The following is a 20,146-nucleotide window of genomic DNA, read 5'->3' as shown; positions in this document are numbered from 1 at the left end:
CACACACTTCCACATTCATCCCCTTATGTGAAACTCACAGGCAGGGCAGGGCAGACCAGCGGCCACACCACACACGTCCACATTCATCCCCTTATGTGAAACTCACAGGCAGGGCAGGGCAGACCAGCGGCCACACAGGAGGGGTGAAAGGGCAGGAGCCATCCCCTGGCTTGATGGAAAACAGGGATTCCCTACCTTGGTGCATGGCAACTCCCAAAACCAAACTGTGACCAGCCGACTTGGAGGGAGACCTACCGGCCGTGTGCACCCTGCAGGTACGCAGGCATCATCTCATCCAGCTGTCCCAGGGCCCACTGGGGTCTCTGCAAAGCCTCATCTTACATATGAGAAATCTGAGATCAGGGTTGGCTGACTTTGCCCAAAGTCATCAAGCAGGCAAGACATAGAGCTGCAGCAACAAGCCAGGGCTGCCTGACCCCTAAACTTAACCTCTGACACAGCACATGGCACCACCTACGCACTTGGCCCCCATGACCACTTCTACAGGACTCTGGAAACACAGCAGGGCTGAGCATGTGGGCGCCTCTAGGCTGGGGCTGGCAGGCCCTGTGTACAGTGTCTGAAGTGCCCCAAGCCTCTGAGATACCTGCTTCAGCAGGTGCCCAGGACACTGCTAAGACAGAGCCTCAGACCTCTTACCATCTGTCCAGCGGTTGAATTAGCTCTTTGCTCATAGTCAATGTGGTCAAAATGATGCCTTTTCTTTCTACATCACCTGAGTACCCAGTAGGGAAGGACCCGCTGGGGAAGGGAACGGCCACCTACCGGTTCCTCTTGGTTTTCACATCTGGGTCTTCCCTGCCGTCTTCAGAACTGGACCCATCGCTGTTGTCAGCTGAAAGAAAATCAGATGAACAGGGTTAGAGTTGTCAGCGCTCAGGGCTTTGGCACAACCACCAGGTGACACTCACTTTCCAGCAGACTTATCTAGAAATTAAGACAACAGGCTTCTCTTAAAATTGATGTGAAATCCTACAACGAGTTTCCTCTTGGCACACATGCTTTTACATTTCAGCGGAACAGAAATCTGACTGTGCTGATCTGCAGAGTGGTTCTCTTTAGATACTGTCTGTTTAGCAGGTGCTGGGCCTTCCAGAGGGGCTGGAGGGTGGAGAATTACAGGTAGACCTCTGTTCAGCTTCAGGGCGAGGGCCCAGGATGAGCAAAGCTATGTCATGTTCTTGAGAGGGAACCATGAGACCAGGGCCACTTCTGTGGCCACTGCCCCAGGGAAGGGTGGCCCCCAGCAGCACCTCCAACAGGCCCACGCTCAGCTCCTCTCCATCCACTACAACAGATAACGAGATTCCCCTATCCTGCATGCAGCCATGCCTCACTATGGACGCCCATCTACTTCCAAAAGCCAAATCGATTTTGAAGACATGGTCTCCTATTTCCATTCTGAGGCGGTCAGCCCTGTAAATGTTTGATGAGCTTTTGGAATGAAAAAGTAAAAAGGGGCCTTGGTGTTTCCTATGGGTCTCCAGGAGGGAAGAGGAAAGATGATCGTGCAGATGGTCTGGAGTGTCATCGCTTCTTCCCTGACAGGCGGAGTGACTTCCACACGCGCCGAGCATCACAACGGCCTCCCACGTGCTTCTCATTCTGTGTCTACCTCTGGCTCATTCCGCCCCTCCCAGTTTGGGTGGCCAACTGAGCTGGGCTGGGCTGGGCTGAACTAGTCTGGGCTGGGCTGGGCAGAGCGTCCCACCATCTTCCCAGCCAGCCTTGGGCCACCTTCCCAGTGACTGCTGAGCCTGTACTTCCTTCCTGGGAGGGTCTGCAATGAACACAGCACTCAGCTTAGGACGAGCGCAGAGCTGATGAGAAAAGACATCAATTTCAACAACTGCAGAGGTCTCTGCACATTTTCTTTCCATAAAACCCTACAATTCTCCCCACACCTGTTTTTAGAATCCCAATAATAGCTCTGTTACCAGCTCACCATTCAAATCTATTTACGGGCTTGTTTTCAGTGTGCAGCATGGGGCCCGTGGTAAGAGGAGAGGGTCAGGCTCTGGAAGCCCTGGCTCGCCGCAGTCATGCTGCATCATCCTTGGGGGCCTCTGCCACCTGAGCTTCCCAGGCAGCTCATGGGCGCCCCTGCCCACATAAGCCACGGGACCACGGAGGCTGCCTTAGAAGGACCGGGGTACGGCATGTCTGCCCTGCACCTTCCAGCAAGGCCGCAGTGTCCGTCATGCACATCCTGTGTGGATGTTCCACCTTCTGAAAGGATGCAGGCCTCGGGGGAAGGAATTCCTGTGGGCAGTGCAGAGTAGGGGACGAGCAGAACTTGGCCCTGGGAGGGCGGAGGAGCCACAGCCCAGGCGGAGCTTCTTGACTTTTCAGCAGCCCCTGGCTCTGAACCTGGCAGCGCTGACTCCAGGGCTGGATTGCTCTGCCCTGGGAGCCACCCTGTGCCCTGGCCCTGACCCTGGCAGCACTGACTCCAGGGCGGGATTCCTCTGCCCTGGGGGCCGCCTTGCACCCTGCAGGTGTCTCTCAGCCTCCCTGATCCCTGCCCCTCCCAACCATGCTAATGAAAATGCCTCCAGAGCTTCCCAAATGTCCACAGGGATAAATTTGCCCTTCCCAGTTGAGAGCCACTGGTCTAGAGCCAAGACCACTAATGACAACCGGGGGGCCACGGAAGGGAAGAGAGGACACTGGAGGGCATCCACTTCCTCCTCGCTGGCTGCCTTCTGCGTGTGCTCCACAGCCCAACACAGCCCTCCAGGCCAGGACCCCAAAGGACACACTTTATGCTCCCTGCTTCCCAAGCTTCACTTGTGCCAAGCCCAGCACTTCCAGGCATTTCTGGTTTTTTCTGAGACGGAGTCTCGCTCTGCCCAGCTTCAGGATGAGGGCCTGCGGTAAGCACTTCCATGTCATGTTCTTGAGAGGAAACCATGAGACTGGGACCACCTCCGTGGCCACTGCCCCAGGGAGGGGTGGCCCCCAGCAGCCCCTCCCCCAGGCCCACACTCAGCGGCTCTCCATGTTCAGTCTGTCACCCAGGCTGGAGTGTAGTGGTGTGATCTCGGCTCACTGCAACCTCTGCTTCCCGGGCTCAAGCAATTCTCCTGCCTCAGCCTCCCAAGCAGCTGGAATCATAGGCACCCGCCACCACACCAGGCTAATTTTCACGTTTTTAGTAGAGACAGGGTTTTACCATATTGACCAGGTTGGTCTAGAACTCCTGACCCCAAGTGATTCACCTCCCTCGACCTTCCGTAATGCTGCGATCACAGGCATGAGCCACCATGCCGGGCTACCTCCAGGCATTTCTACTTCCTGGCTGGGGGAACCTGCTCTGCCCATTCAAACTGAGGACACTGGCCAGGCACAGTGGCTCATGTCGGTAATCCCAGCACTTTGGGAGGCCGAGGTGGGTGGATCACAAGGTCAGGAGTTCGAGACCAGCCTGGCTAACATGGTGAAACCTCGTTTCTACTAAAAATACAAAAATTAGCCGGGCATGGTGGCAGATGCCTGTAATTCCAGCTAGTCAGGAGGCTGAGGCAGGAGAATCGCTTGAAAACACAAAGCAGAGGTTGCAGTGAGCCAAGATTGTGCCACTGCACTCCAGCCTGGGCGAAAGATCAAAACACACCCTGCTCCCTGCCTCAGCCTCTGCACCCCAACACCCTCCAAGGAAATGCAGGACTCCTCTCCTATGTCCCCAAGTCCTCTCCCCCTGGGGTGCTGGGTCCTGGGCTGTCACTGTGCCCTCCTGGTTTTCCCTCCCTGGTGCTCTGGCTTCTCCCTGGTCCCTCCTGGTCATTCCCACCTGGGTCACTGGGCCTTCTGGCTGTCTCATCCAGAGGCTCCGGGGCCTCACAGAGGCTCTCTCAGCTCCCCCGGACCCTCTGTCTGACTGCCTTTCTGCACCTCATGGTGTTTGAAATCTTTTCCAAGGTGGGCCTCCTGCCTGCTGTGTCCAGGGGAGGGAACATTCCAGCTCTGCCTGGAAGAAGGCATGGGAGCAGCACCTCTCCTCCACCCACACCAGAACGTACCCAGGGAGGCCACGGGGGAAACATCCACATTTCTTAAAACTTAAAAAATGAGGCCATACAATTACATGCATATTATTTAAAGTACATGTGTATAATATTGGTAATTTTTTAGGGGTTTAAACATTGGTTTGTTTTGAATAGTTTCAACATGGGCATAGCTTTCCTAATTACGATCGAGACTCATAAATAAAAGTATGTATAAATTTAACAGACTTAAAGAATACAAAACCAGAGGGGTTGCCGTGCACAACGGTGGCGTAGCAAGCTCTCTGGTTGGGTCTCCACCAAGACTGCCGTCCAGCTGGAGGGGAATTGGAAGCAAGTATTTCGGCTCTCTGGAAGCAGATCAGACACTTATAAAAGCTAGGACTGGTGTAACAATAGTGCTAGAGGCTGGGCGCGGTGGCTCACTCCTGTAATCCTAGCACTTTGGGAGGCTGAGGTGGGCGGATCACCTGAGGTCAGGAGTTCGAGACCAGCCTGGCCAACATGGTGAAACCCTGTCTCTACTAAAAACACAAAAATTAGCCAGGTGTGGTGGCACATGCCTGTAATCTCAGCTACTCAGGAGGCTGAGGCAGGAGAATTGCTTGAACCCAGGAGGCAGAAGTTACAGTGAGCCAAGATTGTGCCACTGAACTCCAGCCTGGGCAACAGAGTGAAACTCCGTCTCGAAAAAATAAAAAAAAAAAAAAGAAAAAGAAAAGAATAGCACTAGAGAGGCTGCCATTCTCAGTTGACTGCAAAGACAAGGGAACTGCAGCTTCAGTCACCACACACGATGAAGAATACACACTTCAAGGCCATCACTTTGGAAAAGGCACACTTGGATGGCTCCAGCCTGCACAAGCCCACGTCAGCGATCTCTGGGAAGTGGGAGAATCCGATTTCCACCAAAGTTGCCCCAGTACAATGCCTAGCATATCTACTTTTCAACCAAAAACTCAAAAGCATGCAAAACCAGGAAAGTAGGGCCAATTCACCCGATAAAAAATATTTTTGACAGAAATCATCCCTGAACAAGTCTATGTGTAAAAAGTATCTCAAATGGAGTTAACCGTACACGTCACAACTATAAAAGTTGTTGAAGAAAATGTAAGGGGAAAATCTTTGTGACAATGCTTAATCATGGCAGAGTTTCTGCTATGGGTGAGGAAACAGTTGTAGAAATCGGTAGTGTTGACAGCTATACAGCATTGTGAACATACCTAATGCCACTGAATTGTACACTTACAAATGGTTAAATGGTCAACTTCATGATATGTATATTTTACCACAACGAGAGAAAAAAAAATCAAGGACAACTTGTTCTATGGCAAAAAAAAAAAAAAAAAAAAAAAAAAAATCAAAAGACCAGGAAAAATATTGTGATACTATTGTATCCAAGCACTGATAGCCTTGATTTTCAAGTCCAAATAACTCAATAAGAAAGATAAGGAACACAAACACAAAACAAATGGCCAACAAACCTGTGAAAAACGGTTCAATTTCACTCAAAATTAAAGCAATGCCAACTGAAACGAAGAATGGCTTTAAGAATTAAGTCTGATGCTCTACAGTGCTAAGGAGGTTATCCAGAATCTATCAGTACAAGTGTGAACTGATCAATCTCTTTGGGAGAAGATTCGGCAATACCTACCCAAAATCTAAAATGCATGTACCTTCTGAGACAACAGTTCTAATAATGTGAAATTACACAATTGATATGTTTGCAGAAACGCTCCTAAGGTAAATACCTAGGTACAAAGGTGTTCTTTCCAGCACTGTGTGTGTGAGCACAAAGCAGATGACCCAGACGTCCATCCAAGAGGAGGCTCTGAGGAAGTCATCAGGTGTCCAGACAGGGCGAAGGTGGGGGGACAGGAGATGGATAGGAGAGAAAAGCAAGGGATTGGAGGGAGAGGGAACAGGGTGCAGGAGACAGGGAGGCTCTGAGTCTGAAGGATAGCCAAGACGTGTTACAGGTGCGGTGCAGACAGTGTGCAGCAGTGGGTCAATCCCTAACATGTTTGTTAATGCACACACACCAATATCTATGTATTTTTTAAATGTGTTGTTTTTTATGCATTTGCCAGCAAGGCTATGCGTATGTGCGTGTGTGTCTGTGTGTCAGTGTGTGTGTGTGTGTATCTGTGTGTATGTGTGTCTGTGTATGTGTCTGTATGTATGTGTACATGTGTGTTTCTGTTTCTATATGTATATGTGTCTGTGTGTCCATGTGCTTGTGTGTGTCTGTGTGTATATATGTGTGTGTATCTGTATGCATTTGTGTGTGTCTCTGTGTGTCTGTGTGTGTATATATGTGTGTGTGTGTCTGAGTGTGTTTGTAAGTCACTGAGTTCAGGGAGTGTGGCTGGTTGTATCAGGTAGTAAAAGTCCTGAGTCTCTGAGCCAAATGTTTTACTTTCTTTGAGTAGTGGGGAATATACCTAATTTTGTCAGTCTTCTTAGAGAGGGTAGGCACAATCTTTGGTAGAACTTACTATGGAATCATAGGAGCCGAATGTTGGTGTGTAAGGCAAATTTGCATTCAGATGGGATCCTTGGCACACCTAAACTTCCCACTCATCACATTTCTTTCATACACAGACTACACCCTACAAATACAGAGAACTACAGTTTTGGTATCTGTGGGTGCCTGGCTGGACCTGCTGGTGGACCCAGCCCCTGCACAGCCAGGCCTCTCACCTCCGGTGCAGGTGACACCCACACCCCTGCTCCTGGCAGGAGCTCAGCCCCACAGGGCCCTGCTGCTGAGTGGCCCTGGGCTTTGTGCGCTGCCCTCTCTGATGGGGCCTCCTGCTCTGCATCCTGTCCAATGCCCTACCCTGCTTGCTCGGATCCTGAGTCCTGAGGAGGATGGGGCTTGGTAGGTTGGAAGGTGGTGTCATCCTCCCTCTCCAGGCAGTTGCGCTCAACCGTGTGAGCTGGATGCAAACCCCAGGTCACGCGTTAACCTCGGGTTCCCCCCATCTAGGCAGCACTCAGCCTCGGCATCTTCATGGAAAAGTCAGTGCTCTCCCAGGACTGTGGCTTTCCTGGGCACAAAGAGGGGCACAGTGGGGGGTCCTCCTGCGTGGTCCAGGACCCCAGAGAGCACCTTGCAGGGGCTGGGCCAGAACTCAGCTACAGGCAGGCAGCTGTGCGAGGGGTGCCCAGGAGGCAAACAAGGGCAGGCACTGGGATGAGATACGGAGCAGGAGCCCTTGGCGGAGAGGGCAAGTCACATGGCTCAGGGCAGCAGGGTCTTGTGGAGATGAGCTCCTGCCAGGAGAGGTGGTGGGGGTACCGCCTGCATTGAGGGGTGAGAGGCTGGCTGTGCAGGGGCCAGGTTGGATCCGCCCCACTCCACCAGCAGGTCCAGCCAGGTGCCCACAGATGCCAAAACTGGACTTCTCTGTATTCCTAGATTACGTCCTGCGTATGAGAGAAATGCGATGGGTTTGAAGTTTAGGGATAGAAAGAGCCGTGGCAGAGCTGCAACTACCCTGATCAGGAGACGGACCTGACGTGGTCACTTTGCTTTGCGAGGCCTGGGCTCCCAGCTGAATCTCAGGGAGGACGTTCTGGATTTGGTCAGTAATGGGGACCTCTCCGTGGCCACTTGGAAATGCCATAGCACAGGTGCCGCGATCACAGCAGGGCTTCCCGGAGCCTTCCGCGCCTTGAGGCTCACTGTCCCTAGACAGCCCCAGACAGCCACCCTCCACCATTCTCAGCTCAGCCACAAGCACACCTTCTTTTTCCCACCTTAGAGCTCGAAACACACCCTTTGCCTCCCCTCCCCACCTCCTGGGGTCCCGTATGAGTGACCATGCCTCAGGGAAAAGCCCCTGGCTGCTGCGCTGGGTCACCCCACTCCACCCATCCGTTGTTGCCTGTTTCTCTTCCCCAGTATGCAAGACATGGTGCTCCCTGCCCAACATCTGCTCATCTTTGGTGTCCTGTGTCCAGTCCAGTGCTTGGCCAGTCACCAGTCCCCAAGTAAAGGACTGGTTCAGAAGAAAATGAACTTCCTCTCTTCCTTCCCTTCCCTTGCTCCCTTCCCTCTTTCCTTTCCTTTCCTCCTTTCCTCCTTCCCCTCCCTTCCCTTTCCTTCCTTTGCTCCTGGCCCCGGAGGTGGGTGGTGGCTTGATGTCTTAGGTCCTGGGGAAACGACTCTGAAAAATGCTATTCCAGCATCTGTCCTTCTCCACCAAATCCACTGGTGCATCCAGGAGCCTGGCTCAGCCCCTGCCCTGCCCACCTGGCCTCCCAGTTGAGGCCAAACACAGCAAGCTGAGGGGTAAATGTGATCAGAGCATCCTAGAGACTCCCCCAGCTCACTCCTTCCCTTGCACCAGTAGCCCTGCAAGCTCCACCCTCACACTCAACTTCCTGCACGGTCAACTCGGGATTCTGCAAGGAAGAGACACCTGTCACAGCTCATCTGCTTCATCTTGGCATCATGTTACAGAGACTAAACAAAGTGGGCACTGAAATGGAGCTTAGCAAACAAGCCACCAGGTTCATTCATTGTACAAAGAGGAGGCTTAGGGCCTGGAGGCCAGCAGAGGGTGCCGTGATATGAAGGCCAGGATTCCTCCCAGAGAGCCTGGGGCAGGTGGGTTCCAGGTGGGCAGAGCCTCCCACATTGCCTGGAATCCTCATGGACAGAACCACACTAGCTCACCACCCTCCAGGGCTCTGGCATTTGTGTTTTCAGCAGCCCTGGGTCCCCCCAAGTGCCCCAGCCACCTGGGGCCCTGGATGTCATAGATCCAGTGTGCGCTGTCTTCTCGGACAAACAACGCTGGGGAAAGTGACCCATTCACCAGTCACAGCTGTGTTTACTCACCGGACAATTTTACATCCTACTTGGTGAAATGAATGTCATTATCAATTTACATTGGTCTTGAATACAAATGTCTAAAGTGTTTATAGAGCAATTAAGTCCAGTGACGTTCATGTCGTCTCCCCGCAGGCTAGGGAGGGACACTGTTGAGTGCACAGCTGCTGCAGCTGCTGCCTGGTGAGCTGGCACAAAAAGTCACCTGTGTCCATCACAGGCTCATGGGGGCCTGGCCAGGCTGCCCTCAGGCCTGGCATCAGACCCGTCAGGGTGCAAATCCCCATTCCCCACTCAGTAGAGGTGTGACCCTGGGCAAGTTAACTAAGCTCCTTCTTGAAATTTCCTCTTCTGTAAAGCAGGCATGGATCACAGATTAATGCCTCCCACCAATGCCCACATCTGAATCCTGGAAGGTGTGCATACCCCGGGCTACCTGGAAAAGGGGACGGAGGTTGCTAAACAGCTCCCCTTGAGGTGGGAGACCATCCTGTATCATCCAGGTGGCCCCACAGACCACGGGCACCCTTCAGAGTGGAAGCAGGAGGCAGGAGGGCCAGAGCCAGAGAGAGAAGAGAGAGGCATGAAGATGGATGAGGGGCCAGGAGTCAAGGAAATCTCCCCTGAATCCCCTGGAAAGAACACAGCCCTGCCGATGCCAGTGAGGCCTCTGCTTGATGTCTGCCCTCCAGAACTGTAAGATCATCACCTTGTGTGACTTTTAGCCCCATGGTGATAATTTGTTACAGCAGCAAAGGGTCTCCAATGCTGATGGCATCTGCTGCGTGGGACTGAGGAGGGGAGTCAGTGGGGTTGCACACACCCAGGGTTCCACCCGGTGGTCCCTCCCCTCCCCAAGGCAGTGAGAAGGCCCCTCTTCACTTCTTAGCCCAGTGCTCCCGGTCCTCCTCCACCCCTGGGAGGCACTAACAGGAGATAGCCAGGCAGGAGGAAAGAGGCCGGCGTTTGTATTGCCTCTCTCTCCCCCACCTCTCCTCCCTCCACCCCAGGCGAAGAACCCAAGGGCCCCAGCTCCAACACTTCCCACCAGACTGCACCAAATGTCCCAGTAAAGTGACAGGTGCCCCCCCTCTGTGGCCAGGGCAGGCAGAGCAGGCCAAGGTGGCCGGGCTGCAGGTGCACAGCCAGATGGCAGGGGAGTTGCTGCCGTCTCTAGCAAGAGAGGGTTCGGCTGCTGCAGGCGAAGACAGTGAGAGAACCATGCCTCTGATAGGCCTGTGAAATGTGGGCACAGGTGGGAAAGCCACAGCCAGCACCCTCCAAACTGAAGTGTCGGTAAGATCCCTGAGAACGGCACGGCATGGAACGGATGGGGGTGAGGGTGAAGCCTGGCACTTCTCATTTTCCTCCAGTTCTACTGGCATTTATTCTCAACTAACAGCACAGTTACTACAGCTTTAAAAAATCTGGATGCACTGCAAGGTAATTAGAAAATAATTCAAGATTTCGCTCGAATCCTTCAGCAGTGCTCACAGAATGAAAAAACGGCCTCTTCCCTTATCTGCGGAACGACGGACGTCTCAGCACTTCTGGCGGTGCTGCATCCTGCATCCCACAGCTGCCCGGCACAGTGAGCCGTAACTTCCACGTCTCACACCCCCACCGAACACACACGCACACACAGACACACACGCCCACACACACACGCACGCCCCGAGACCTCAGAGCAGTTAAATGTGGCAGTCATTTTACAAAATTCTTCTATTTCATTTGCCTCTTGGAAAGTAATGGGTGTCGACTGAAAGCGTAATTGTCCCGTTTCAGACTACGAATAGGTATGGATATATTCACATCGACAACGACTGATAGTTGAACAAAATGTGAAAAGCAAAACTCTCCACCCAGAACCATCTCCCCTAGAGCTTGTTTTCATCATTAGGGTTAAATATGGGAGGCACCGCGATGAACATTGGCCAAGGAGAATGCCAGTCACTCCTGATGGCTGCAGGCCATCAACTCTGCTCCCTGATCATTAATTAACCCTCCAGAAACATCTCCTGTCCTAATTGTTTCGCTGCAAAGCTCTCCGAGTGCATTTTAGGGAATTAGAAGTTGTGCTCTTACACATCAATTCTACCCTGGCAACCAGAAGTCGAGAATCGAAGTCATTTGCATATCCTTAAGATTCAGGTTAAAAAAAAAAAAAAGACTGGTTGAAGACAAATCTCTTCCTCTCTTTGTATGAGGAGGGAAGTAAGATTAAAAATCGTTTCGTAACTACATGTAATTGTGTAATCACATGTCTGTCTAAGTAGAGTACTTAGGTCCACCATAATAAAATGGGTATCAGACAAAACACCATAACATGCTAAATCTAAATTAATCAGGTATTTCTGGTTGTAAAACCTTAACTCTCTACTTTTCAGAGTGTAACACGAGATTCTTGTTAAAAGAAGGAAACGGAGCATCGAGCTCTGAGCCAGGTAATCCAGGCCCCTGTCGTCCACCCACAGTCCTGGCGAGCCCTGAGACAGCAGGTGGCCCAGTGGGGGTGTTTGCAGATGCCTCCCTACCTCTTTTCAGACCTGACCTGATTTGGTCCAAACAAAAGAAATGAGAGAGCAGCTATGCGTTGCCTTTAATAAGTTCATTTCTTTCTCCTTACTACCAATTCTTTTGGGGAAGAAAGAAACAGCACCCAATTATCTACAAGAACGCAAGCTAAAGAAAGGACTGAGGAATCTGCCAGCGTGATCTGCTTTGCCAAGCAAACAAAATCATCGTTAGGACAGACTGTGCCTCAGTGTTTCTTGTGGGGTCTGAGTGCGTCCTGATTTCCCAAATCGTGCACCATCCTCTGGTCCATGAGTAGGAACCTTGAGAGGGTGCTTTCTGTAATGATTTTAAAGCACCCTTTCAGGACGTACAGGGCCCCCTTTTAATAATGAATGTGGCCTGATCAAAGGAGGAAACACAACCGCCAAATTCAATCTTCACTGTCCCTAAATACAGCAACGTTTTACAGATTCAATTCCATACTCACCTTGGAGATTTTTCTTTTCCCAACATGCTGATTCAGTCTCTGGAGAATGCTGTTACTATTTTCAGTGGAGTAAACATTTTAAACGTGAGATGTCTCAATCTTAAAAGACTATCACCATGTCTCTTACTTTGGTTAAAAATGCTGATAAAACTTTTATAATACTGTCTTCTAAAGCTTCCGTCAAATACCTCTGGATTTGACACGAAGTGTGAATGCCGTCATCTAGTATTAGCCCTCAATGATGTCAAATTAAAAATGCCACTAGGAACCCAATAGAATTTCACACAAAACTAAAACAAAGAGCCAAGCTCCCATTTCACCAGCCTAGCCTTGCAGCCAGGCATCTCTGCCTCTCAAGTTGGCGGAGAGCTCCTGCTCTCAAACGTTTCCAGTGGAGTCAAGACTGTTTGAATCCACATGCTCCGGGAGGAGGGCTTTCCCTAAGCAGCAGCTAATAAAATATGTATTAGATCTAATCGGAAAAGATCCTTTGTGAAAATGCTAAAAGTTCCTCTCTGTTTCTTGGCAAAACAAGATTTACAGGCATTGTCAGAAACAACTGCTTCTGCCAAGCACCCCATTCCTCTACGGCTGAAGAGAATCTCTTCCCCCGTCCGTGACCAGGGTTTTATCGAATTGAGGCATCCATCCAAACACAACAGCAGATCGATGTGGTGCAAAGGTCTAAAGTGAATGTAAGGTGGAAGAAAATACACTCCCATCTGTGTACATCTGGTCTCTCAAGGGGCATTCATAAGACATTTGGAACAAGAGTAAAATGTTGGGTAACAGTGATGCTGGATGGAAGCTTCGAGGGGCTGATGGAATGAATGGCCGTCTCTGCGTTAATCACCTTACGTGATGCAAAAAGACAGTCAGAGCCGACCGCTTGGAAGGATCAAGGTTTCTGCAGGAAGTGCCATAAAAACTTGATTACTACATTCTGCAATGGTGCACAGGATTCCTTAATAGTCAATTTTCAACATAACCAAGAAGAAACATGCTTTCACTTTGCATTCATTAGAAATAAGCAGCTTAAACACTTCAAAGGAGATGTAAATAACCCAGTGCTTAGTTACTTGCTGGTGCCTCCAGCTTGCGTTTGTGGGGCGGGTCCTCAATGATCCTGTTGAGGTCTCCACGGTCCTTCAGGTCCATGGGCTTCTCCCAGACAGACAGGTGCATCGTTGGGTTGAAGAAGAAAACTCGGTCATCGCCCGTCCAGACCACACACCTGTTTGAGTGGAAAAACTCATCTCAGTGGCTCTCTGAGACACTTAATTAGAAAGTCATTAGCATGAACTCTCACTGAAAAAGCCCCTCAGGACTGAAATCCACACATTTGCAAAGCTTGTTTACAGACAATATGAATGCTAAAGACAAAGCCTGCCTTTTTAGGGGGCCTTATGGATCTGATTCATTTGATTAACAGGTAGACATTCTTATCACCAGCCTTAGACCAGAAAGAACACCAACATTCAGAGAAACCAAGCAGCTCCTGAAGGTCACATGCAGGCAGAGCTCTCTCCAGCTCACCAGCTGTCTCTGCCTCAGTGAAATTCCATTTCAGATGCAGAGCACTCTGGGGCATCTCTGGCCCCGGTTCCGGCAATGGAGTAATTTGGAGAGTGGCTCCCTACACTTCCCCAGTCGAGCTCTGCATGGCCGTCAAGCAATGCGCACGGCCACAGCTCATTACCCTCCCACGGCAGCAGAATTAAAAAGGCTGCTTTCATCAGCAACCACAGCCCCGGTGTCCTGCTCATTTGTGGATGAGCAAATAATGAAGATTTGTATTTTCATATATGGAAATTGAAGATATCTAAAAGGGATCATGTGCCATTTTTAAACCCCTTGTCTGTGAAAGGTTATCAGAAAAGATTAAAAAGAAAAAAAAAATGAAAGGAAGAAAAATAATGAGAGGGGAGGAAAGGAGAAAAGTCCCTCCCTAAGGAATGTGGGTCCCCGAGCCTGCGGCATGGAGGTGCATGGAAGATTCTGCACTCTGACACTCTGACCCCCACTGTCCCCATGAGATAAAGGCCAGCAAGGCCGGCTTGGGCTCTGGGTTTATCCCGTAAGTGGTATCAGGGTGCTGTAGAGATTGAGGCCTGTGCTGGCGCCAAGGTCCGGTCTAGGTGTGGACCCCCCGGGAGGTTCCCCTGGGGCAAGCTCCTTCCCCTCTCTGGGCCTCAGCTTCCTGCAGTGACCTCAGAAGGTCCCTCTGGCTCCACAAGCCTCCTGGGACTTTTCAAATGTGCGGGAATGAATGGGTGAGAACACTCACGTACCCACCTCTAGCTATTGACTTCCCTCTGAGGGAGGCCCCGGACCTGTTGGGGTACTGTTGGGCACTGCCTGGGTCCCCAATAGCCCACTCACGCCTCACTCCGGCCAGCCTTGCACAGGTTCTGGAGGAGCTATGGATTCGTGTCAATAGAAGCCACTGTTTTGCGTGGAGAAAATTACTCCACACTTCACTCAGCCAGGCACGTTCCATGGGCCAGGCATAGGGCTCAGGGCCTGGGGCCCTGCACGTTGGCAACCCTGGGCAGACCAGGACCCTCCCCAGAAATGGCCCTGAGAAGATGTGCCGGGTCCACTACTCAGCCCAGCCATGTTCATGAGTGTGGGAGCCAAAATGATGGCCCCAAAGATGTCCACGTCCTGATCCCCAGAACAGGTGTGCATCACCTTACATGGCAAAAGGTCTGTGCAGATGGGATTAGGATCCTGAGGTGGGGGAATAGCCTGGGTCATTCAGGTGGCCCCAAGTGTAATCACAAGGGTCCTTCTAAGAGGAAGGAGGGAAGATCAGGGAGGAAGAGATAGGAAGATGGAGGCAGAGGTGTTTCACACAAACACACTCACAAAGACACACACAAACACACATACACACAGACAGACACACAGAGACACACATGCACACATATACATATACACAGAGACACACATACAGAGACACACATCAACACACATACAGAGACACACATGCACACATATACATACACACGTGCAGATATACTCACATAAATACACACAAACACAGACACACAGAGACACATGCACACATATACACACACACAGGGACACACATACACACAGACACACAGAGACACATGCACACATACACACACACAGGGACGCACATGCACACATATACACATGCACAGAGACACACACATGCAGACACACACACATAAACACACACAGACACAGACACACATGTACACGTAGACACACACACAGAGACACACGTGCCCACACACACGGAGAGAGAGAGAGAGATCAGGAGATGACTCGCCTTGAGGCTCAAGAAAGGAATCATGAGCTCAGGGTTGCAGGGGCCTCTGGAAGATGGAAAAGGCAGGAAACGGACCTCTCCAGAGGCTCCAGAAGGATTCAGCCCTGCCCACACCTTGACTTTAGCTCAGCGAGACCCGTGTCAGACTTCTGACCCTCCCAACTGTAAGAGAATCAATGTGTGTCACTGGAGCCCTGAGTCTGTGGGAGACAAATCAATGGGCTTCCCCCTCGGGGCCACTCTGTCCTGAGTGCCAGCATCTGGGAGCCCTGACCCAAACCCCAAGTGTTGTGCCTGGAGGCCTTGGCCACAGTCAGCCTGGTCATTCATGTGGGAGAATATGACCTGCCCTTCTGCCTGGCAAACTCTGCAGCTCCAACCCTGCCCTTGACCTACCAAGTGACCCTGAGAAGGTCGCCTCCCCTTGCTGGTGGCCTTATGCCCTCAGCCCTTCAGGTGGGGAGTGGAATGGGAACTTGCTTTACCTGGACAGTCCACCCCACTAGGGAAGTGGACCAAGATAGAGAGTATCACACTCCCATGCCAGGCCCTGCCCTCAGGGAAGGCAGGTGCTGCCCAGGCCCATGCTGGAGGCTGGAAGATGAGGCTGGCGAACTGCAGCAGACTCCATGCCCAGGTAGCTGGATCCCTTCCTGCTCTCAGATCAGGCAGACCCTTGTTCCAGCAAGCCCAGGTCAGGGATACCTGACCTCTGGGGCCTGCAGGGAGGCTGTGGGTATGCATTTATGGTGCAGAACCCAGCTAGCATAGGAAGTTTTTATTGAGTCTAAAGCTGAAGGTAATTACACTGTGCTGTAAATTATGCACAATTCAGCTACTGCATGAACTCTGCAGACAGCGTGGGCCAAAAGGGAGCATAAGCCCAGGGCAGGGACTGACTCCTTTCCTCCAGACGCAGACCTGGTGATGGCCTCCTCCCCAGGTGGAGCTGTGAGTGAGTGGGCCACATGCAGAGCCTATTATTAGCTCCCCACGAGGCCTGGGCTCTTCAGGAACGGTTAGGATGTGGATGGTTTTACTACTGTGACACTGGGCTCTGTCTCCCGGCACCCCTCTTGCAAGGAATGCAGTTAGAGTCATTGATGAGACCCTATTGCCAGCAGGAATGTAGGGATTGAGGAAACCCTGAGCCCACCTCCTCATGCTGTATGTCTCATGCCCAGTGTGTCAGGACCAGAGCAAGCCCAGCTCTGGCCCCACATGGGCTTCAGAAGCTTCCATGACTAGACGGTGGCTGGAAAGGCAGCTCCAAGCCTGAAGCTCCCAGCAGCAAGAGGGCCCATTTCTAACAGTATTGCTTGGAATGTTTTTTCATGATGTTTTGTTGCAACTGGCCTCAGTGGCAAATCCTAGAAGCATCCTTGGCTCTCTGTGTTCCTCTCTAGCCACTTAAGACTTAAAACCTGTTGTGTAGACCCATGAAGGTCTCCTCAGGAGCCTGACCTCACCTGGAGAACACAGAACAACTTACTGTGACCTGGGTACAGCAGATGGACCTGTTGACCACCATGTTTCTGGCAGGAGGCCATCCTGCCCCCACGGTTCTATGCACACCAGTGATCTGGGCATAGCACCCCAGGCTCCAACAGCCTCACCCAGAGCTGGGGGCATCTGTGTGCTCCTCTAGAGTCATTGAAGTGTGGGATGCTCAGCCAAGGGCCAGATGCTCACTGAGGCATATCCAATTCACTAAGAGCTGCTAGGTGCAGTGTCAGGCATTCATACTGCATTCCACAAGCAACAGGGCCATGGGAAAATTATTTGGAAGCCAGAGGTGTTGGGACGCAGGCTCAGACTGGCTGAGTGGTCTCATCCAATCCCAACCCTCCCACTGGCTTGGGGAGCTTTCCTAACCTGGGAACTCACCAGCTTTCCTGAACACCCAGGGTGAGCCCTGAGCCAGGTGAGGGCCAGAGGACAGGGGGAAGAAGAAGCTGAAAGAGGTGAGAGGATGACCCATTGCATGGCAGGGACCAGCAAGAGCTCTCTTCTGCTCACTGCAGAGTTTAAGAGAAACAGGACTTCAACTTTGGGCCCTGATAGCACATGTGGATCTCCTGTTACCCTGCACTAGGCTGAGGGCAGGTCAGTGGCTGTATGAGTCCATTCTAACATTGCTATAAGGATATACCTGAGACTGGGTAATTTATAAAGAAAAGAAGTTTAATTGATTCACAGTTCCTCATGGCTGGGGAGGCCTCAGGAAACTTACAATCATGGCGGAAGGCACCTCTTCACAGGGCAGCAGGAGAGAGAATGAGTGCCAGCAGGGGAAGTTCCAGACACTTATAAAACCAGCAGATCTCATGAGAACTCACTCACTATCACAAGAACATCATGGAGTAAACCACTTCCATGATTCAATTGCCTCCACCTGGTCCCACACTTGACACGTGGGGATTATGAGGATTATGATGAGGTGAGATTTGGGTGGGGACACAGAGCCAAACCATATCATTCTACCACTGGTCTCTCCCAAATCTCATGTCCTTTTCACATTTCAAAACCAATCATGCCTTTCCAACAGTCCCCCAAAATCTTAATTAATTCCAGCATTAACCCAAAAGTCCAACTCCAAAGTCTCATCTGAGACAAAGCATGTCCCTTCCACCTATAAGACTGTAAAATCAAATGCAAGTTAGTTACTTCCAAGATACAAATGGGGGCATTGGATAAATACTAAATGGGAGACATTGGCTAAAACAAAGAGGCTATAGGCCCCACACAAGTCCAAAATCCAATAGGGCAGTCATTAAGCCTTAAAGTTCCAAAATGATATAATTTGACTCCACATCTCACATCCAAGTCATGCTGATGCAAGAGACACGCTCCCACAGCCTTGGGTAGGTCTTCCCCTATGGCTTTGCAGGGTACAGCCCCCTTCCTGGTTGTTTTCACGGTCTGGTGTTGAGTGATTGTGGCTTTTCCAGGTACATGGTGCAAGCTGTAGGTGAATCTACCATTCTTGGTTCTGGAGGACAGTGGTCCTCTTCTCACAGCTCCACTAGGCAGTACCCCAGTAGGGACTCTGTGTGGGGGCTCTGACCCCACATTTCCCTTCTTCACTGCCCTAATGGAGGTTCTCCATGAGGGCTCTGCACATGCAGCAAATTTCTGCCTGGACATCCAGGCATTTCCATACTTCTTCTGAAATCTAGGTGGAGGTTCCCAAACCTCAATTCTCGACTTCTGTTTCACAGGCTCAACACGTGAAAGCCACCAAGGCTTGGGGCTTGCACCTTCAGAAGCAATGGCCTCAGATGTACCTTTGTCCCTTTTAGCTATGGCTGATGATGAAGCAGCTAGGAAGTATGGCACCTTGTTCCAAGGCTGCACAGAGCAGGTGGACCCTCCTAGCGCCCTCCAGGCCTGTAATGGCAGGAGTTGCCATGAAGTTCTCTGACATACCCTGGAGACGATCTTCCCATTGTCTTGGTGATTAACATTTGGTTCCTTGTTATTTATGCAAATTTCTGCAGCTGGCTTGAATTTCTCCCCAGAAAATGGATTTTTCTTTTCTATCGCATGGTCAGGCTACAAATTTTCCAAACTGTTATGCTCTTCCTCCTCTTGAATGCTTTGCCACTTAGAAATTTCTTCCACCAGATACCCTAAATCATCTCTCTCAAGTTCAAAGTTCCACAGATCTCTAGGGCAGGGGCAAAAAGCTGCCAGTCTCTGCTAAAGCATAGAAAGAGTGACCTCTACTCCAGTTCCCAACAAGTTCCTCATCTCCATCTGAAACCACCTCTGCCTGGACTTCATTGTCTATATCAGTATCGATGTTTTAGTCAAAGCCCTTCAATAAGTCTCTAGGAAGTTCCAAACTTTCCCACATCTTCCAGTCTTCTGAGTCCTCCAAGTCGCTAGGAAGTTTCAAACTTTTCCACATTTTGCTATCTTCTTCTGGGCCCTCCAAACTGTTCCAACCTCTTCTGTTACCCATTTCCAAAGTTGCTTCCACATTTTCAGGTATCCTTATAGCAGCACCCCATTCCTGGTAAGAATTTCCTGTATTAGTCCATTCTCACAATGCTATAAGGAAATACCTGAGACTGGGTAATTTATAATGAAAAAAGGTTTAATTGACTCATAGTTCCACATGGCTGGGGAGGCCTCAGGAAACTCACAATCATGGCAGAAGGCACCTCTCCACAGGGTGGCAGGAGAGAGAATGAATGCCAGCAAAGGAAATGTCAGATGCTTATAAAACCATCAGAACTCATGAGAACTCACTCGCTATCATGAGAACAGCACGGGGGAAACTGCCCCCCTGATTCAATTACCTCCACCTGCTCCTGCCCTTGGTACATGGGGATTACGGGGATTACAATTCGAGGTGAGATTTGGGAGGGGACACAGAGCCAAACCATATCAGTGGGTCTGGGCAGGTGAATTCATTAAGGGGTCCTGGGCAGGCGTCAGTGTTAGTGGGCCTGGGAAGAGGTGCAGCAGAGTTGAGAGTCCCACTGAAGCCTCCCAGACACTAGGCTGAGTGGTGTATGAGGATGCTAGGTGTATACATCCTCTTCTAGCAGAAGGAGGAAAGGGCAGGGCTGCCTGGCTTAGACTCATCTCCAGTCAGGGCAGCAGGACCCACCTGAATTTCCCCGGATGTCCTACTTTCCACAGAAAACCAAAGCACATTCACCAAAGGCCAGGGCAGTGTGAGGAGGCTGGATTCCCTTGCTCCTCTGCTGGGCCGCTCACCCTAAGCCCCATGTGCTCATTCCCTAGAGAATCAAATGCACTGAGACTCTAGAAACCTGTGTTCCAGAGTCCTGGTGGAATGCTCCAGGTGGCCCTATCCACTGGGCTTCATCATTTTCTCATCGACTTTCTGAGGGATTTTCCCAGCCGGCCTCCAGCTTTGCTGTTAACTTAAGAAAGAGCTTTACATTTGGGGACTTATATTTATTCAGCCAAATTTTCCCCAGATCCTAGGC

At 50.9% G+C, this 20,146-nt stretch overlaps 1 protein-coding gene across 1 annotated transcript in view; it reads right to left on the bottom strand.

The window, feature by feature from the left end:
• Positions 1–20,146, bottom strand: part of TCERG1L (transcription elongation regulator 1 like) — a 211,318-nt gene that overhangs the window by 37,021 nt on the left and 154,151 nt on the right. Inside the window, exons 7-8 of the mRNA XM_023185819.2 lie at positions 12,955–13,109; positions 787–856 (exon numbers count right to left, since the gene is read on the bottom strand). Of these exons, the coding sequence (XP_023041587.1) occupies positions 787–856; positions 12,955–13,109 (225 nt within the window). The remainder of the gene's footprint in view (positions 1–786; positions 857–12,954; positions 13,110–20,146) is intronic.

The sequence above is a fragment of the Piliocolobus tephrosceles genome, chromosome 9 (assembly GCF_002776525.5).
Source record: "Piliocolobus tephrosceles isolate RC106 chromosome 9, ASM277652v3, whole genome shotgun sequence".
Lineage (NCBI taxonomy): Eukaryota > Metazoa > Chordata > Mammalia > Primates > Cercopithecidae > Piliocolobus > Piliocolobus tephrosceles.
This window is presented reverse-complemented; position numbering and strand designations above follow the sequence as displayed.